At 44.9% G+C, this 20,802-nt stretch overlaps 1 protein-coding gene across 1 annotated transcript in view; it reads left to right on the top strand.

Annotated features, from left to right (window-relative positions):
• BAZ1A (bromodomain adjacent to zinc finger domain 1A) overlaps positions 1-15,626 on the top strand; it is a 49,010-nt gene extending 33,384 nt beyond the window's left edge. The window contains exons 18-27 of the mRNA XM_026051850.1: positions 1,127-1,290; positions 1,484-1,638; positions 3,168-3,316; positions 7,403-7,483; positions 9,719-9,966; positions 10,070-10,296; positions 11,446-11,930; positions 12,688-12,833; positions 14,069-14,156; positions 14,611-15,626. Coding sequence (XP_025907635.1) covers positions 1,127-1,290; positions 1,484-1,638; positions 3,168-3,316; positions 7,403-7,483; positions 9,719-9,966; positions 10,070-10,296; positions 11,446-11,930; positions 12,688-12,833; positions 14,069-14,156; positions 14,611-14,801 — 1,934 coding nt within the window. The 3' untranslated portion in view covers positions 14,802-15,626. The remainder of the gene's footprint in view (positions 1-1,126; positions 1,291-1,483; positions 1,639-3,167; positions 3,317-7,402; positions 7,484-9,718; positions 9,967-10,069; positions 10,297-11,445; positions 11,931-12,687; positions 12,834-14,068; positions 14,157-14,610) is intronic.
• Positions 15,627-20,802: the final 5,176 nt, after the last annotated feature.

Below are 20,802 nucleotides of genomic sequence, written 5' to 3'. Positions count from 1 at the left end.
ATTTGTTTGCAAGCCAGTTGCTGCCATTTCACTTCTGCAGCTGCTTTTAAACCCAAAAGGGCACTTCCCTGCCCCAGACGTGGCTGCTTGCTAATACCCATTCTGAGAATATTTACATAATTACTGTCAGTCACAGGGAATTGTTTCTGCAGCTAAGAGTGTCACAGAAATTCACCCTGTGCTACTTTGACAGCAGCTTTAAGGGTTTTCTTTTTTTTTTTTTTTTTGATATCTCCAAGTTTTTGCATACTTGCAGCCACCACTGTGTGTCCCTGCCTTAATCCTGTGAACAAAGACACGTGCGGGTTTTACCAAGTGCAGTGTAGTGTCTGTGCCTCCTTCCAGCCCTTCCCTATGGCTTCTGAGCTTCTCCCTGTATTTTCAGTTGTCTTGGGAAGAGGCTTGGTGGGGGATACCTCATCATCACCAACTCTCCCTTCCTCCTCCTTTTCCATAGTGTTTTGTTAGTTGGCAGGTACAGCCAGTCTAATTCATACCTGGGCCATCTTGTCCTTCCTACCCCCAGTTAGGTATTTTAAAGGGGTTGTATTTGCCCTTAAGTTGTGCAGTTAGTTTTTCTGACCTTTATTCTGCACCTCTGTGCAGAACTTAACAACTTAAGGGCAAATACAATCCCTTTAAATTCTGACCTTTAGTCTGCACGTGTGTGTTTTAATGGTGCCGTGATACAGACCCGTGCAAAAGGGAGAACTGAGTTGTTTCCTCTGTAAAGTAAGAGCAATCCCATAAAACAGGCAACCTGATAGAAATGAGACGCTATCTTTTTGTCTCCCACCACCTATTTTTGTAGCAGAGAGAAGTTGTTGCCTCTCTACCTTAGAAATTAATGAAAAATAATGGCTTTTAAATTAGCAGGAATTTCTCATCTTGCAATTTGGGAGGCACAATTCCTAATTTGTAGGTCTTCTGCTAGAAGTATAGCCTGTTGCTTGGATTAGGTASCTTAGCTGACATGGAGATGCTGAGTGCTCTCATTCCTGGAAGAGATTTCCAGATGTTAAAGCTGGAGTTGGTTTCTCCTGCCCTGTATCACTTCCCTTCCTTGCACACCAGCTATTTTAAGGAGCAAAACCCAGTAACAAAAAGTTATTTGGAATTATTGCAGACAAACCTCAAAGTGACATTAGACCTCCTTCAGGACGGGGAAGAATGCCGAATGCCCTCGATGGACCTCAAAAATCTGCAGAAAAGCAGCTTGAATTGAGACTTAGAGACTTCCTTTTGGACATTGAAGACAGGATCTACCAAGGAACGTTGGGGGCTATTAAGGTATCTGTGAGTTGTAAAGTACCTGGGAACAAAGTGGTGCCTCCAWGTCTGTAGCTTAAATAAGAACTCTTGCCTGCTGTGGGCTTTGCCAAACGAGTATTTTAATCAAGTCTCTACTGTAATTGCCACTTAAAATAAAAAAGTTTGTGATCTTTCATTCTTTAGAAACTTCCAATTTGTGTGTTTGCTTCAGGTTACAGACAGACAGTCTTGGAGAGCAGCCTTGGAACATGGGCGGTATGAGTTTCTCAATGATGAAAACAAGGAAAATGGTATAATTAAAACTGTGAATGAAGAATCTGATGAAATGGAAACTGATGATCAAGATAAATTTATTGTGAAAGACAGGTAAGAACTATGATTTAAGTAAAGTCTCTGTGTTAGCTTTTAACAGTACTCTACCTTTACCATCAAATTATCTTCACCCTCAATTTCTATGCATCCATATTGATGAACATGTAACTTCAAAAATTTTCACATTTTACAATTCAAAACTTCAACTGTTTTATGTTTTGCAAATTACACCATTCTGTTACCAAATAACACCAAGACAGCAGCACAAAATTTTGACAACTTCTATCATTCAGGTGTTACACTGCTCAAAATAAGCATTCTCTATTAAATAAGGAATTCACTTTAAAGTCATTTAAAACGCAGAGAAAATTTATTCTGGCAATTATGTTCTACTTTCTGGAATAAACACTCTCTAGCAAGAGCGTGACTGTTGGAAGGAAAACTGGCAAAAATAATTATGTGGCGAGCTGAACAGTGTGCCATTTCGTGAACCCCAGTAAGAGCCATCAGTGCAAGACTGTGGTCTGACCTAGACCCTTTGGCACTATAGGATGACACTGCCATAAAAATGGGGTGTCAGCGTGTGTGGGTTTAACCTAACTTGTGAGAGAGATGCAGGACTTGCACTAAATCAGTGTTTGCTCAAAGGGTAGGCTTTAGGTATTTACTAAGAAAATTTTGAAATATTTCATTCTCTGAGGTGCATGCTTTTCAGAAGAAATTAAAAGAATTAATACATTAYATTGACAGATTTTTTAAAACAAATAAGAAACATTGCAGAAAAAAAGATCAGTTAAAAAGAATTGTACTAATGTATTGTGTTGCTTATGTGTTCTGTGAGGTTTCCTCCTAGTGCTATTTTTATYTTATGGATAAGCCAGTAGGATTTTTATCTTAGGAAAGTGAGAGCCTTTTTGTGACAGCCTCTTGAATCCTGAATTTTGTGGGAATTCAAACTTCAAGGTGTTTCCACTTCTTTTTCATTTGGCTGAATTGGTATTCGACGTAGGATTATGAATTCTCTAGTTGTGTGCCAAAGGGGTAGGTGCATCTCTTCCTGTATTAGTGGCAGGATTTATGGAAATTTGTGTCCTGAAAGACCCAACATAGAAATATTCTGCTGTTTTCATGTACTAAGAAGCTAAAATTTGTCACCTCGGGCACCCAGTCCCACTGCAGAAGCGGGCTGCTTCCTCTGTCTCCATGGTACTGACTTCATCAAAGTTTCAACTCTAGTTTTAAAGTCAGGCCTATTAAAACAGAGACTATTGGCTTCTGCAGCTATGTGGTGGATTCCTTTGGCTGCTGGGCTTTTTATCCACCTCAGAGCAAGTGACATCTCATTAAGACCTTGGAGTTTGGCTAGTGTGATGCACAGTGCACAGTGTTTTTGTGTTTGATTGCAGGCTCTCTTAAGGGGGAGTGACTGTAAAATAAAATGAACAGCTTTTAAGTGTGAAAACGGAACAGAAACAACCAAACCAACTCCTATAAATCCCCTGCACCTATGTGTGGATCTGTGCAAATACCTTTATGTTGAATTCATCACAGCAGAAATCATATTTACTACTTGTTTATTTTAGACTTGTTGGAATAAAAACTGAAGCTCCAAGTGCTGCATCCACAAGTACCAGTACTCCTCAGGCCGTTAATAATGTGGTCCACTGCTTGGCATCTGCACTGCTTCAGATAGAGCAAGGAATCGAGCGCAGGTTTCTCAAAGCACCCCTTGGTAAGCTCCCAGCATTGAAACACAGTGTGTTTCTAGTTGGCTTTAAGATTTCTTTGTTTTTCTTTTTTTTCACTCTTTAATTTTTGCTTCTTTCTTGAAGACTGGATGTTTTAGAGTGTTGCATTTGAGGAAAAAGAAAAACCTATTTCTATGTGAAATTGTGAAAAAGAAAAAAAGATAGATTACAAATCCATAATGGGAAACTAACCCATGAATTCCTTTGACATGTCTTTAGGTTGTAAAAATGTAAGCTTTACATTGTTTTTTTTTGTTTGTTTCTGTGAAACTAGTACAGGGCTGGTTTGTCTGGATTCTAGTGCTCAGCAATAACAGATTATAGTCACAGTCAGTAAAGATTTATATCACATATTTTAAGATTCACAGGTGTTCCACAGTAAAAGGTGGAAATAAAGGATTGCAGGGGGATAAAGAGCATGGTCGTAGTTGGGCTGTAGCAAGTGTGGCCCTCCGAATCCTCCGGCGTGTCCCGGCAGCGCCAGCCTCTGCCGGGGCCGGATTCCAACGTCGTTCTGCCGCGGTGCCTCAGCTCTGCGCTCCCCACCAGCCTCCTTCGCGGTTAAACCTGGGGTTTCATCTTGGATTGGGTGCGTGGGCGGCTTCTCCCCGCAAGGACGAGCGTCGCCGCTCGGTTCCTGCTGCGTTCCTGGCGCGACRCTCAACAGGAGCTGAGCTTTGTGCCTCTGCGACAGGGCTGCCTTCATCTCCTCGCCAAGGACACAGGCAGGAGTGTCACAGCCTATTTGGTAGCCTGCCACGACTGTGTTTACAGCATGTCCACAGGGCAGGAAATGGGCAGTGCATCCCGTGCTTCTCCAATGTGCCCTGCWTGTGCAGCTACCAGTGCGTTCCCCACGTCTGCCCCCGAGAAAGGGGTTTTGGCAGCAGCATCAACCCCATCTTGCTGGTGGCTGCCAGGCTGCCACCGACCCTCCTTAGTGGGAGGAAGAAGCAAAATACACTGGTTGCACTGGTAGGCTCTTAGCTCTAGATTGTCCGTCCCAAGTGAAAGGCAAAAGCGCTAGAAGCAAAAAGCGTCCTTAAAGAGGGTGCTCTTCGAGGGGAAAATCTTTTGGGTGACTATTTATTAAAGAAGACTTTAAAAGACACATATTTATTGAAAATTTGTAAAACAAAATAAAACTGTTAGTCAGCTCTATGAAGGTATTCCCACTTGAGAACTTTTGGCCATGACCAAAAGAGCCAACTGCAGGGTGTCAAGGAGACACCTCAGGGTATTCAAGAGGCACACAGGAATTTCAGGCACTTCAGAGGCCAAGCAGCAATTCTGGATGCAGCCCTTCCTGGATGTCACCCTTCACTCTTTCAAATGCGCTCGGAAAAAAACAGTGCAGAACTTGGGAATTCTGATCTTCARCTCTTGCGCCCTATGGGAAACCCTGTCCTTGGATGTTGCTAAAGCAAGTTCTGTGTCCTTGTTTGCAACTTGCATGTGTGTAATAGGCAAAGACATTCCCACCTTGCTTAAAAAGGTGTTAATGCCATTACTGAACATCTTTAAAGGGGAGCATTATGAGGGACTGCTTGTTCAGAGATACCTTCTTTGATCAACCTATCTAGGAAGTGACCAAGAATGCTGTGAGGGTAGAAATTGGCTTGTAGTATGTAGTATGTAACCCTTTGGTGGTGGTTTTGGGTGGGGTGTTTTTGTTTTGTTTGGGGGTTTGGGGTTTTTTTTGTTTGTTTGTTTATTTGGTTGTTTTTTTCTTTGTTTGTTTTAATATATTAAAGAAGTATGTAACAGATATTTGTCTTTATATCGGCCTATACCGCTTAGGAGAATTTTCCCGTAGACAAAATGCCTACATATCTTTAATATTAATTGAACCTGCCAAACCCAGCTTTTAAAGTGGATTTAATTACCATTTAGGTAAAAACATTAACCATCAAGAAAGTGCTGTGAGTTCTGCTTTGTCTGTAGTACAGGGGATTATTTTTGCTAAGATTAGTCCCTTGTATTTTTTTTTTTTTAAACCAGCATAAAACCCTTTTCCTTGTTATTTCTGTCACTGCTTTCGCTATGATTTTTGCTTTGTTCTTTTTTATTTTCTTTCTGCTTTCACCACATACTCTCTTCCCATGCTATAGTGGAGCCACACGTGAAGCAATTTGCAGTGTTCACTGTTTGCAGCTTCAAGTGTTAAGGAAAAAGCCCAGGGAAAGTCTCTGCGCTTGCAGCCTTTACCCCCGCGGCCTCCAGGGTGCAGAGCAGACAAAGCGACCCAGGCGGTCAATAAACAGGTTAATGACCAGACCAGCTGCTGCTCCCTGCTCCCTGGGGCTGCCTGCAGCCTCCCATGATCCTGGGAAGGGTTCGGCCTGCGAAACGCCCGGGTGGAAGAGCAAGGAATCACTAAGGGGCCACGCAGGAGAGGCGGAGAGGCCTCGGGAGCAGCGCTGGGCGCCTCGTGTTGGGCGATGCAGATTTAACAGCACAGGACTTGAACTGGGAGCATTTCTTAATTATGAACGATGTATTAGAAATCCTCTCATTGCACAGTAGCTGTGAAGGCTTGTTGTGCCCTTTTTATTGTTGTTATTATTTGTTTCAGTCTAGGCCAAAATACCATTATGAGAGAATAAGAAAATGGGCCTGCACATTACAGTGCATGTTTTCCTGTTTTCCTTTTGAAACAGTGAAGCCTCCTTTATTTTATTTTATTTATTTTTTTAAGTAGCTATGCAAGCTCCGAAGTGTTTTTGCTTCTCAAATACAAGTATGTTTGAAGGGGAAAACACAAGTTTTTATGGTGGAAAAGTATGTCCCATCATTCCTGTTATGTAGATGCAGAAATTGAGGTAAAAAATGTAGTGCCTTGCTCACCTAGGTGTCCTATGAGGCAGCAAAAATATTTCTTTTTGCACCAGTGCATAAGCATGTCTTTATGTTTAATCACATGTAATATAGACTTCCATAGAAAAGGCTGGATTCCCACTCRGAGACACCTTTGTGACTGATAATTTGGAAACTTTTACTTTGCTTTTAGCTTGTGCAATGCACTCTTTGCAGAAGAAACTACAGCTTTCTCACTACTTCTTGTTTGTCTTTTGTTCCATTCTTCTCTTTCTAGGTTTTTCCTATTTCTGTTTTTCTACTTCCAGGGTTGGTTATTGTTCAGTTTGTGCTTGTCGCTCTGAAATACCCCGAGGCCTCTTGCACTTGTGAGTTTAGGCACGACCAGCTCGTGTGCACTCCTGGTGCTCCCCTTGCTCATCACGCCCTGCGGAGCTGTGGGAGCAGAGGTGGAAGGGGGATGTCTTTCTGACTAACGTTTCGTGTGTGTGCTTGCTGTGCAGAGAAAGGGGGGTACCCAGGCACCGTGGCTTTAAAACACAGTACCCTGCTAGCTTTAAAAAGTGCTTCAGTGTATGTGGAGCATGTAGGGTTTAGCATGGCTCTTGGAAGGATGATTCCATCCAGAACATTCCTGCACAAAAGCAGGAATAGGCACAGACAGGCCAGTTCTCTTGGTCCTGGTGGCCTGTGCTCCCGCAGCGGCGGCACCTTCGAGGTGTTAGGAGGCCCGTGACGCYGCTGAGCAGGGAAGCTGCCAGCCGAGGGCAGTCAGGAAGGAGGGAAGCACCRRGGATCTGCAGTGAGGAAGCTGCCAGCCGAGGGCAGTCAGGAAGGAGGGAAGCACCRRGGATCTGCAGTGAGGAAGCTGCCAGCCGAGGGCAGTCAGGAAGGAGGGAAGCACCRRGGATCTGCAGTGAGGAAGCTGCCAGCCGAGGGCAGTCAGGAAGGAGGGAAGCACCWAGGATCTGCAGTGAGGAAGCTGCTTCTGCAGCCCCTTGTGCTGGAGGTGGATGCGAGGGTGAGGGAGGCAGCGCTGCCCAGGGCAGCTCTGCRGCTTGTGGAGGGGCTCCAGGGGAACCCACCCCACACACCTGCTCCGTGCACGTTTTCCTCCACTCTTCCCGGGTTGGGAACCTCTGCTCTCGGTTTGTTTTTAGACTAAACAARTATTATTCAAACTAGTATTTTAAAAAAGAAATCCACCACGCTTCAAAAAGGTTTTTGAAATAACTTTATGATTTTAATGTCAGGTAATGCAGAAGATAATAGAAGGAAGCAAAGGGGGGATAAAAAGAGGAAGAGAGAGGAAGACCAGACTAGTCAGAAAGATGGTAATTTTTAACTGTTTGCTTATATTGCTAAGACTTAGAAAGCATTGAATATTTAATATCCTTTTTCTTTTATTATTTTTCTTCACCTCAGTAATTCTCTAGCTAGTTGATTACATTGAAGGAATTGCAGCCTTGAAACCAACAGTTTAAACTTTATTTGAAATAAAATACAGCTTAAAGGTAAAAGAAAAAGCTTTTTAAAACGTGATGTAAAGAGCTGGTTTTCTGTGTGTATGTGTGGTTTTAGTATTTATTTATTTATTTTGGGGCAGAAATCTGGATATTTATAAACTACTCTTTTAATGCCCCTGTTTTTTGAAACTTCTCAGCCTTATACAGCTGCGTATTGTTTTCTAGAAATACTAAAGCCAAAAGCCATTCCCTGAACTCAAGCAGCAGTTGATAAATGAGTGTGYAGATCTGTCAAAAAATCTGCATTTGCATTTTAGCAAGGCTGTGGAGGGCTTAGCTGGGAGAGGGGTATGCCACTGAGCACTGCAGAGCTGCCCACACACAAAGGAAGAGGCCATTTCTCCCTCRGAGTTAACATAATAAATGGAAAAAAATGATGGATGGAAGAAAAGAAGTGTTATTTTGGTGTTACAAATGGGGAACCGAGGCTGAGTGTCGTTTGGCAAGTGTTTCTTGCAGCAGCAGGATGCGCTGGAGCAGGCWGTGGTCAGTCATCTTTGCATCTTTATAGCGACTGCAATTGTGCCAGTGCAAATCCTTGTCATGTTGTGTGCTGATCTATATTGGAGAACTGATCCAGGTTAAAAACAAGCGCTGAAAAGATGAGCTGGTAACACTCAAGCTGCCATTTTCAGCAAAAGAAGCAYGTGCCAATCCATATATGCACTTAAGGTGAACTGGGTTGTAGAAATCTGTGGAAGATCTGCGTGTTGATCTGTCTCTGCAGGTGTAGCTAGTGCAGTAGTTATGTACTAAACTACTAGCACGCTGACAGTGGGGCAAGCAACTACTTTAACTTGTTACTGAATTTTAGATAATGCATTGGAAGCTGTGCTGTAGAGGTGTGTCAAGGAACTTGTTCATTATCCTTTAAGAAACTGAATTTGAGACAGGAAATCCAGGCATAAAGTGGTGGAAATGCAGGTTTGTATCTGCAGTTCAGCTGAGCTGTGTTTGCCAAGCGGTGCTGCCTCTTTATCTGCTGCTCCTGTGCTGCTTGCTGCTAATGCAAATGTATKCAGGATTAGGCAAATCCTGGCAGAGAGGAGATGAGAAGGAAGAAGAGCCTTGCTAGGAGAGCAGTTATTCCCATTTTTGTTCTTTCATTTGATTTGTTATTAGACATTTTCCTATTTCTGAGGAGAAGCCCTAGGCAGCTAGCTGGGTTGTGGGTCTTCCCTGTGCCCGCTGTGACAAGCGGAGCAGGCAGGGTGGCCTTGGGCACTTGAGCACATGGATAACCAGCACTGATAGCCGAAATGCTGCTTTTAAAAGGCAGATCTGGGAGTGCTTCTGTAACCAAAAGTACTGCTGTGTGTTGTTTTTCCACTGCTTAAACTTCCCTGCCTTAAAACGCAAGAAACGTTTCACCATTTAGACTGGAGTTTGCTTTCTGCTCAGCAGCACTGACGCAGGGTGTAATTTATGGCTTCTCATTTCTAYATGTGCTCAAACAGCCCATTTACTTCTGTAAGTGCCAGCAGCTCYGTCCTGTTCTGTGAAGGCAGAGCACGGGATAGGGATAAAGATGTTGGGGTGGGAAAAGCTGCCTGGCAGATGCTGACACGGGGCAGGAGTAAGGGAAGGTGGAAGCAGCCCTGTAAGCTCTTGGTGACCAACAAATTCTGTTTACTGCCCAGTAGTTTCTTTAACTGTAATTTTGGGGTGATTTTGATGTCTCTATACAAAGCAAAGTAAACCAGGAGAGTGGGGATGATCTTAAAGAAGTCTTTTATTTATACATTCCTAACTGAATCAAGCTGTTAGGGTTCCATGCAGGTTGATGTCTGAGTGAGACTTGTTTCTTACTTGTATGTCCTGTGTGTGTGGAAGTGTTAAGCTGAATTGGTGCTGAAAGGAACAGTTTACAGGTCTGGAAGTGCTGGARGAATTAGGTATTGAAAACTTAAGATGAAGGTTAGGACATTATCCCAATTTACTGCTRCATGTCTGTTGGAAATGCAAAGCGTTGCCTCTTAGTCTAGAGTAACCTGGATGTTTGAACCACAAGTTTGATCCTGCTTTTCCCTTCTCTAACGGAAGATGCCAGTGATGGTGGACGATCCTATAAAACAGTTCTAGATCGCTGGAGAGAGTCGCTCCTTTCTTCTACCAGTTTGTCCCAAGTCTTCCTTCATCTCTCCACGCTGGACCGGAGCGTCATCTGGTCCAAGTCCATTCTCAACGCGCGCTGCAAAGTGTGTCGGAAGAAGGGCGACGCGGAGAGCATGGTGCTGTGTGACGGCTGCGATCGCGGCTATCACACCTACTGCATCAGGCCCAAGCTCAAGGTATCCGAGGGAAGAAAATCCTGCCCTTTCCATGCAGAAAGTGGGAGCAGTGCTCGCAGCTAATGGCTTCTTACTGATGCTTTCTTTCTCCTCCCGTTACCAGGCYGTTCCTGAGGGAGACTGGTTTTGTCCGGAGTGCCGACCGAAGCAGCGCTCCCGACGCCTCTCCTCCAGACAGAGACCTTCCCTGGAAAGCGACGAGGAGGCGGCTGAGCGGATAGAGGAGGGGGAAGAGGATGCCAACTATGATGAGATGGGACAAAGTGAGGAGGAGGACTATGAAGATGAGCAAGATGAGGAGGATGAATCTCAAGAGGAAGAGGAAATAAGGTAGAGAGCCATTAAAATGGTTTTGTGTTGGAATTGTTTGGCTAGTATGTGTTAGGAAAATTGCACATCAACCTACATCTCAGAAAATTCAGTCTGAAAGAGATGGAAGCAAAAGTGCTTGTTATGAAATTGTCTCCTCCTGCTGGGTTTAATAYGAGCCAGAGCGAGGTCCGCTGGACTTGGATTCATTTTCCAATGTGAGAGTTCCAGCGTTGGATGTATGGGTGAGAGACAGGATCAGGTTTAGGTTCTGTGCAGCTGCTGTTCAGAATTTAAATCCCTGGGTGGGAAGTGGAGAGAGTCTCATAGAGAAGATTTTTTGAAGAAAATCTGGAAATTTCTTTTTTTTTTTCTGCCTTACTTTGAACTTTGGATCATCAGATACACAACGTACTGAGCAGTAGAAAGGAAAAGATGATCTGTCTAAGGCTACATCACTTTGCTGTACAACACAGTAGCTGCTTAAAAAACAGACTAAATAATCCAATTTGACAATTTCAGTAATGAATTTGATATAAATGTAAGGACTGTAAATGCTGAAGGAAACTATTCTGATGTGTGAGACTTCTTGTTTTCTGTGCAGTCATTGGAACTGACTGGAACCAGATCATCTACTCCGATAGTTGGGATTCAGTAGCTGGAACTAGCCTGGAGCTTTGCAACCCCTTGGGAAGTAAAATTTGTATCTGGGAGTTTTCTCATCTGTTGTAATGGCATGAAAATCCTGAGTGCCAGTTACAAAACCAGGCTAAAGCCTGACTTTCACGTCTAAAAAGATTTAAAAAGTTTTAAAACTGCAGTTTATTTATGTAACTGATAATACTGTCAACAAATCCTAGTAACGACAGTTGCTGTGGAAAATAATGAGGCAATTCAAAGAAACCCATAGATGGTAGCCCAGGTAGTGAACTTGCATTGCCCGAGTTACATCCTGAGAATTTCTCTTTAATGAATCTGCTGCTCATGGTAGTTAATTAAGACACTTGAGTGCAGTATTTAAGGGATAGCCGGATCGCAGTTAAAGCCACTTGCTGACTGATCCAACCGTGAACAGTTGCTGTATTTTCACGTGCTGAATCGGAAAACTGAAAGCTAAGCGGGGAATGCAATTTTGGGATAAATACCGTCATAATTATCCCCTTTTTGCAGCCCGTCGAAGCAAGGCAGACCCCACGTGAAGCTTCCCCTGAAGATGAGAGCAGCGAAGCTCAACAACCCCTTCTCGAGCCGGAGCTGCCCGCGGCCGGCACGGTGCGCGGCGCGCGCCCAGCCGAGCACCCCCCGGCAGCCCACGCCCGCCCCCAGGGCCACCAGAAGGGGCCTCAGGAAGGTGAAGTCGGCGCCGCCGTCGGGCACGAAGCCCACGCTGAGGCTGCACAGCCGAACCACGCGCCAGAGCCAGGGCGCCCTGCAGGCCGGCGTGTTCGTGGAGCTGCTCAGCCCGCGCCGGCGCCGCAGGGGCAGGAAGAGCGGCGATAACGCGGCCGAGGATGGGCCTTCCAGTTCCCTTGGCTTTAGAGTGGTCGAGGCGCCAGACTCCAGCGAACGGGTTAGGAAGTATCCGGTTTCTGCTTCAAAACTTTCTCTTCCTGTTAGCGAACCCAAGAGAAGAGGCAGGAAACGACAATCCACAGGTTAGAGGCGTGTTTGTCGGGGATAAAAAGAGCGCTCAAATCTGTGCTAAAATGGTGTCATGGTAGAGTAGAAAAGGCCAGAACCAGTGAGAAATGTTGGTTGAAGGAGTTTTTACCATTTTCAGCAAGATAAACAAAACAAAGCTGTTTTCCCCTCTTCCTTTTTTGTTTTGGGAGGTACTGCGGTACTAATAATTCCAATTTCCAAATATTCCAATATTCCAATTCCAATATTTCCAATATTCCTTGGGCGCAGGAGTTGTTACATTTATTATGATCATTAGAATAACCAACTGCTCTGTAAGACACTTCAACAATTACAGTAAAATAGTAATACAGAATGAAAAACAGCACATGGTGTCCTGCTACACAAAGTTCCAAGGACTGAACAATATTTTATCTTTTAACTTTCTGTAATGTTAAGGCTGAAACTTGGACAACTTCTTTCTTACTGTAGCATGGCCATTTTTGGAATCTGTCTCTGATTGCTGCGAGCAGGATGGGGCAGCCACACACAGGAATAAGAGCTGCGTGTCTTATCACCATACCAGGTGATGTGGTTAAAGGAAGGAGAAATTTCCAGATCAGGAACTGAGATATCTAATTGATGATGCAGTTTCTCACTTTTCTATATTCAGTGCTAGATACTTTTTTTGGTGGTTCTTTGAGTGCAGAATAATGTTGTTTCACTTTCTTTTTTTCTGRTTTTACTCAGTGTGCCTCGTTGGTTTGCTTGTTTTTCACCTGTTTATTTCAGAGTCATCTCCTCAAACCTCGTTGAGCAGGAGAAGTTCCGGACGTCAGGGTGGGGTTCACGAGCTCTCGGCTTTTGAGCAGCTGGTGGTGGAGCTGGTACGACATGATGACAGCTGGCCTTTCATGAAGCTGGTTTCCAAAATCCAGGTGACTCCTGTATTACTGCACAGGGGACGATAACGTTTGGGAAYTCGGTTTGCTGCCAGTAAAACTTGTAGCTTGCAATATTACCCAAGCAGGAGAGTACAGCTAAGCAGTGGGATTTGGGGAAGCTCTTGCTTCTCTGCTCAAACACTTGGTGGTGCCAGAGGAGACTTTTTTTTTTTCCCTCACCTGTCAGGTTATTGTGATATCTGGGTATCTGAGCCCCCCAAATTTTTTTTCATCAGGCTGGAAGTTTTGATCTAAACTTCTCCCTGCCTTGAAGGCCATGTAAAGAATGATCAGAGTGTCCAGCAAGCTGGAAAGAGAAAACAGCTTTCTTTTTGGTGTTTCTGTAAATGGCACTCCAGAAGTGAAAGGGGTGAAAAAAATAATCGACCTAATTCCAGGTCTCTATTAATTCTTCCTGTAGGTTCACTGGCAAATTGCTCTTGATGTAGTTAAGTTACAGGCCACAACTGAGATTTTTGGTTTTAAAATATCAATGATAGAGCATGTGAATACTTGGTTTTTGCAGGGAAGCCACATTTGGATCCATTTGTGCTTTGAAAAAGATACCATTTTTTTTTTCGCTGTTCTGTGAGTGAAAGGAAGGTACCTTAAGCTTGAAATTGCCTCCTTGGAATTCCAAATTTGTCATCCAGACGATCAGTGCCTGTAAGGGTTAAGCCATCCAGTTCCTGTGTGCCCTTCTGTCCCGCAAACACTGCTCTGTGTGAATGGCTGCTGCTCTGGTACTCGCCCTCTAGCGCGTTGTCCTCGGCAGAACGACTCCGGGAGCAGGAGTGCGAGGAGGTGGAGGGTCACGGAGTGGAGGAGACTGTTGTTCATGGTGAAGGAGCTTCTCCCATTGTAGTAGGCGGCAGAAAAATGAGAAGGTTTAAAATCTTGGAAACCAGTTGTGCTCTTGACAGATGTGAACAGCTGGAATTCCTTAATGCTCAACTGTGTGGTTTTCTCTGTTGCAGTTGTCCAAAGGGTATTGAGAATTAGATTTGCTTACTGAATTCCTGGTAATCCTTGTGGTCTGCTGCTTCAGTGATTTTAAAAAATGGAAAGCCATACCTGAAAACTGACACTCTATTCAGTATATAGTTTTGATTTAAACTTGGGACTTTTCTATTTATTTAAAAAACAAAATACTTTTTTTCTAATGTTTGATTTACTTTATGTAAGTTGAAATTTAATCTTCCATTTGTTTTTCTTTAAACTTTTTAAAGGTACCAGACTACTATGATATCATCAAGAAACCTATTGCCTTAAATATAATCCGTGAAAAAGTGAAYAAATGTGAATACAAATTAGCATGTAAGTATTCCTTAGTGAAGGAGGTGATGAGCCCTGTTCTCTTATCACTTTAAAATATTTTCCTGTCTGGAAATAGAGCTGTATCAGAGGATTAGGAAGCTGTAATTGTGTTTTTGAAAGAATGCTTAGGTTTTTATTAAGTAGGCTTTGCTGAACATAGTTCTTGTACTACCAGAACGAGTGATGTACAGAGAGGAAACGAGCAGCGGGGGCACTGCAGGTAATTTGCCAAGGCCTCGGTGTCAGTGGATCACCTTGACAGAGCATGTAGGAAAGGATCAGTTGCAGTTGCTTGGTGTGCATGTCCTCTGTGCGTGACGCGAGGACTCTAGGAACGTCTGCGTGGCAGCTCGCTGGGATAGGTACCGAGCCAAGGGTGTCTGTGTGCGGGCAGCTGGGCGAGCGGTGAGGGCCGCTTGGGCCGCGCGCTCATCCATTCCCTTTTCCCCCCCAGCGGAGTTCATCGAAGACATTGAGCTGATGTTTTCCAACTGCTTTGAGTACAACCCTCGGAACACGAGCGAGGCCAAAGCCGGGACGCGCCTGCAGGCTTTCTTCCACATCCAGGCTCAGAAGCTGGGCCTGCCCGTGGCGGCCGGCGCCGGGGACCACGCCGCTCCGCCCGCCAAGAAGTCCCGCATCTAACCTCTGCCTTCCCGAGGGTGCTCGGAGGGAACCTCGGATGTTCGTTAAAATGAAACGTTAAATCATGCAGTCATCATACCTGTATAAAGCAATAACAACTGTTTAACCACCTTGAAGTGTGGCCTGCACTATATTCTCAATGTAATATTAAGCACTCAGGAGAACGTAGGAAAGATTACCTTTGCTACAGTTTTATTCAGTGTCTAATAATTTTGATAGATGTACTGGATACAGTACTGGTTTACAGAGGTTTTGTACATTTTTAATACATTCATGTGTCCAAATATCTTCCAGTGATACGCTGTTTTTTTTTCCTGCACCAAATGACCTTGTTTCATTCTCTAGATTTTCTAGGAGCTGTGGTATTGAGGGCTTTATCAACTCRGATAAAATCTTCTGCTGTAGCACAGTTGAAGAAACTGTGTGTGTGTTTAAAACTTGTCGGAGCCTGTCTTTACAACACTACACATGAATGAGTACAACTGCATATCCTTTAAGTACTGTACCAGTGCTGGCTGGAGGTATTCAGTCTGAGTTTATTAAGTAGATATTTATTTAGCATTCAAAGTAATTTGTGAATTTGTTTTGTATTTATAAAATTTGTACTTGGGGATTAAAAAGAAAACAAAAAAAAAAAAGAGAGAGAGTTCCATAACTTTTTTAATTTTTTCCTGTGTTTTTGTTTATTCTTCTCTAACTTCTTGATGATCAATCAATAAATACCTTCCCCTCTCCCTGGCAGTTCTTCTAGCAATGAGTAATTTACAGGACTGTATTATAAGTTTCTATGTACAACTTTCTAAGTGTACAAATAAAATGACACATTTTTCAAAGTACCTTGAGCTTGTGAAATTTTCTTCCAAACTGTGCTGTTCTACCCTCTCCCCTACTATCCTAGAGGGGGAAGCTGCTAAAAACCATGTGGGATTTGGCTCCAACCAGCATTTTCAGCAGCTGCAGCCACGCGCTGTCTCTCTGTCTTGCCTGGCCTCCAACTGACTGATGCGTGATGTCTGTGTAAGTTTTATGTCTTCTGTTATAATTAGGTTATTCTAACATTGTAAAACCTCATAGCTTTGTTTGAGGGTAGGAAAAACCTGCCAGGCAAGGATTTTGCTGCGGATACTGTCCTCTGTTTTGTGCCAGGTTCTGCTGCCGCACTCAGACCTCTGTTCGCTACAGACCTGGGCTGCTGCTTGCTCTTTCACTGKGAGTTTCTTCAGCTGCAGCAGGGCAGCCTTGGAGAGGATGAGAATGGAGGCCCTGGCGAGCCCAGGACATGGGTGGCAGATGGGGGACGGGGCAGCTTCATGTTTGAAAAGATGAATAATGCGGAGGGGGCTGTTGTCTAGAATTGTCAGTACTTAAAACTCTGAGTTTGACCTTGTTCATAGTCGACATCTGTCTTAGGCCCAGCTGAAGGACATGGAGATTTCTGGCCTTTCCACCATAGGCAATGTTAAAACRCTGAAGAGCGATGGGAAGGGCAGAGGTTGCCTTTGCCAGGGTGCAGGTTGTGCTCGGTGCCCTGTGTAGATCTGTGTAGTGCCTGGAGGGGATGAGCAGAGCGCAGCAGGCTGCGTGAACAGCTGTGCACGGCCCCACTCGCATGAATAGCTGCCATTGACTTCCCTGGGTATTTACGGGGGCCGCAGCGAGCCGAGCATCGCCTCTGTGGCAGGTGCGATTAAATTGGTTACTGTCCTCAGCCCCCTCCCAGCTGTCCTTCCTGGCGCCTTTTCTCCAAGTTTATTTCCTTCAATTACTTCCCCTCAGTGACGCAGCTGTAATTTGGAGGGAGCAGGTGGGAACAACTGAACCCCTTATCCGCTTGTGGCTCTATGTATGTTCCTTAGGCCGTCACTTTGCCACAAGATCTGCGAGTCTGAGGCTCAGGGTGCTGGGGTGGAGCAGAGAAGTGTGTGYGCTGCCTTTGGACCACGGTGCTGAAGATATCAATGTGTTCAGTGGTGCTAGAGGGCTCAGCTCTGGCTGCCTCAGTGCCTCTTGTTGTGTGCTCAGGCCCAGGGCACGGCCCGAACCCTCCTTTCCAGTGAATGGGGGCAYGGGCTGCTTTTCTTGCTGCTTTTCCAGACTTAAGCTCCGCTGGCTTTGACTTACTTCAAGAAGTCTCCTATTTCCCCCTCACACCCAGCTCTGCAGGAGGAGGAATCGCATCATATCTGCCCCCTCTTTGAGGGCCTGTGATGCTCACGCTGCGTCTGGCTTCTGTGAGCGCCTGTGCTGCCCTGGATCTCCTCCAAGAGCTGCGAGGGCGAGGAGAAAAGCCCGGCCTGGGAGCCCAGGGTGAGGAGAAAAGCCCGGCCTGGGAGCCCAGGGTGAGGAGAAGGGTCCAACCTGGGAGCCCAGGGCCGAGGCCTCATGAGGGTGTGGGAGTGGGAGGCTTAAATGGTGCAATTTCCAACCTGGGTCTTTGCTAAGCAGGTGCCATGTGGCTGCTTTAGCATCCAGCCCTCCTTGAGGTCCAAGTGCAGCATCTGCTTCCCAAGTAGGAAAATAAGATGAAGCAGTGAAAGTCTGTTTCTGTTGCGAGGATCTGCACAGTATCTTGGGCTCCCTCAGCCCCAGCACTTACCCAGAGACTGTTAAACCAGCTGCTTTTCCTGTTGTGCACATTCTGCCCCTTTCATTCATGGCAGAGCTGGGAAGGGCTGAGTAACAATCTTTTAAGGATTTTCTTTTGACTCTTTTTGTATGTAATAAGTCTTTCCTAACCATGGAGCTGCTTTCTTCAGGAAAACTGAGCTCCAAGATGAAATGCAGCCTCTTCCAGGAAACGCCATCATTTCCTCAAAGCCAACCAACTTAGCTCCTGGTAAGTGGCTTAGTGGCGGCTGGTATTGGATGCTGGAAGCAGGAGTCGGTCAGGAGGAGAAGGGCAGTTCCTCGAGCCAGCCGCAGGTGCTAAATGTGCAGCCCTGTGCACGGCTGGAGTCAAAGGGACGGTGTCTGCCGCGGTGTGAGGCAGCAGCACCAGTGCTGGGGAACTGTGCGGCCAGGGGCCTTCCTTCTCTCGGGAGGTGGGAGATGTTTGGAGTGGTCTTATCAAACATCAGATTCACTTTTTCACAATTGAATTCCTGGAAGCTTTTAATACTCCTGGAACACTGGAGCAGTTTTAACAGACAGTGTGATAGACGTGAGACAGGATGTGGAGYTGTGTACATCAGTTTTTCCGTGGTTTTCCAGGTACTGGAGATGTAACTTTCAAAGACCTTGAAGCAGGATATTTATTTTTAAAGCAACTGAAATTTCAAAATTTTTCATCTATGCAAACTAAAAATAAGTATGGCCTTCAGATTCTGCAGCCATGTTTTAAAGCCGATGCTACTTYAGCATCCACATTTTGGAACAGATGTGAGACATCTATGCTGGCTTAATTTATCTGCCTAATTTCTACCTAATTTGCAGCACAAGCGATTTCATCTTTTGCCTTTGACTTAATCCAAACATCTTCAAAGCTGCCTGCCCCTAAATGGGAAGCTCCTTTATCAGTAATTGGAGATTCTGCAGGAGCAGTTGCTGCGCACATGCACCCACACTGGGTACATATGATCAAGCTCTTCAAAGCAAAGGCTTTAATTAAAAGAAAATGTTTAGCTCAGTGACTGCCTCAATAACTCACATCCCATAAAACAAACACCTAGTCTCCTAGCTGACCTGTCCAGCAGCAGTGTTATGGGAGCTGAGAGTCTGGTGACTTGTGGTGTCCCAAAGGACCTCCTCACTACCCACGTCCATAGAAGAATCCCCACTTTGGGCTATCGTAGTTCTATGGATCATCAGTTGCCGGGCACACTGCAGTTGGTCGCTACATCAAGCTGGGCTTTGCAAGGTCCAGAGATCTCTTCCTCCCACAGCTTGTGCACAGAGGTTCAGACTGGTTTCTGGCACCCATCTTTGCTAAGATAATGCTATGATCACCTAGTGCCAAAGTTGGAGGTGCACTCTCCTATGATGCATAAAATGCAATTTTTCCACCCTCTACACAAGGACCATTCAGCACTGGGTGCAGCCCAAATCTTCACCAGGCAGTTTCTATTAGTTTCACAAAGCAGGCCAGGGCAGCCCACAACAAGGAACCAAATCCCAGGAGCCAACTTGATTTCATCTCAGCTTCACCCCAACTTGCTTTTTCTTAAGACTATTAGGGAGATCAAGACTGGAACAAAGGCTTACACCAAGGCAAACAGGAATGCATTTAATCCTAGATTGCTTTAAAATGGAAAACTGGTATTTCTTGTCAGCATGAAAAGCAGGACAGTTTGCTGCTTTAGAAGCTGGTCTTTGAAAGTTACGTCTCCAGTACCTGAAAAAACATGGAAAAACTGATTCAGTCAAGTTGTGCTGGGAACACAACCCAGCTTCCTCCTGCCTCCACCCTACGCAGCTTCCAGCGTTCTGACCAGCAGGGACAAYGTATGGGATTGTGTTTAAACTTTTTAAATTATTTTTCAAGCAATTGGACAAAGCTGTTTTGCTGTTTGTGAAACACTTCAGCCTTAGCCAGGCTCCTCCGGACTGATACTCAGAGCTGTTTTCTGCCAGCGARATACTTCTGCTGACCAGTGCTTTCTAATTTGGAGCATGTTAAAATGCATAACGTCAACATGAAGCACCCCTGAAATGCTTTCCGTGGTGGAAATCCACAGTCCATATGTATTTTCAAAACAACAGAGGCCAACTTTGTGTTTGCTTCTCTACGTTATTGTATGATTTTCCTGGGTTTACAGTGCTGCTTTTGTGGAATATGGCAATCTTTATGATCCTTAAAACTAATTCTCTGTTTTTTGTTTCTTGCCTGCAAGTTCCTCTTCAAAAATGTTTAGGTGTGAAAGCAGGGGGAAAAAAGGCTTTCCCGAGACCTCAAGGGCRTAAGGGCATCGGCTGTTGCCTTTGGAGGGCTCCACGTCGCGACCCTCGGCCTTGGGCCTCGGCCTTGGGCCTCGCTGCTGCGCAGGCCGCCCGCCTCTGGTGACGGCCACGTTTGGCCAGCCACGCTCCCCGTAACCACTACAGCAGCTTTCACTTATTCTTCTCGACAGCAGTTCGGGTTTCCTTTCTTAGACCTCTTTCAAAGGCCTATGAAAGACAGAGCCTTTATTCTAGCCTCTCGGTGACTCTCCTCCGGCCTCATGTTGATCATAGCATGGTGGTCACAACATGTAATTTTGGGGCTCTGGTTTTAGTGGTACCATATGGGGGAACTGAAAATCATGTTTGCTGTGTAATTTCCCATGTGATATGTAACAAAGTTATCTTTGTAGAAGATATTCATGCTCTGGTAGGGTTACGTGCAGTCAAACATGGGTTTTGTTGATTTGCTAGCATTGATTTACTTTTTCATTTATGCTTTATATAACTATTCCCTAGATTAATAATCCTATAAGAATATATGTAGAAATCCATGTCCTTTTTTATTTCATTCTTTTTTTTTTTCCCTTTCAGATATCTTAAAACAAACTAGTTTGGATAGGAAGGGACTTYGGAGAGGCCAGAGGTTCTGTGTCTCAGCTCCTACAAAGCATCTATTTGAATGTCGGAATGTGGTGCAGGGTGCCGAAACCCTTGAGTTTGGGATCCAAGGGGTGAATTTGATTCTGGGCAGCCTGTGGATTTGCCTGTGGGACCAGGAGGTTCCAGGGGCCCTTGGTGAGTGTTTCTTGCGTGGAGCCCCCATTAGAGCCACGTGCTGGGCACCTCTCGAGAGGACTGTTGTCCCCAGAGGCCCTTTGGCACCGACCCCCAGGCCCAGTGAGGCAGCAACGGTTATAAATATTCCTGTGTCCGAGACATCCTAATGCCCCTTGTCATAGACCCGCAAATGATCTCAACTCACGTATTTAGCACRTTAAGCTCAGTTAATGTTTTATTTTTAGATTGCTATCTGCAAAATAAATGCTTCATGGCTTTAAAATACGATTTTTAAGCTACAGGCTTCATGAGGGACTTTCCTACAGAGCTACAGTGTGAGGCGTTC

This window comes from Nothoprocta perdicaria, unplaced genomic scaffold, assembly GCF_003342845.1.
Source record: "Nothoprocta perdicaria isolate Ctin4 unplaced genomic scaffold, notPer1 scaffold_8, whole genome shotgun sequence".
Lineage (NCBI taxonomy): Eukaryota > Metazoa > Chordata > Aves > Tinamiformes > Tinamidae > Nothoprocta > Nothoprocta perdicaria.
The sequence above is the reverse complement of the archived record's forward strand: the minus strand, read 5'-3'. Positions and strand labels throughout refer to the sequence as shown.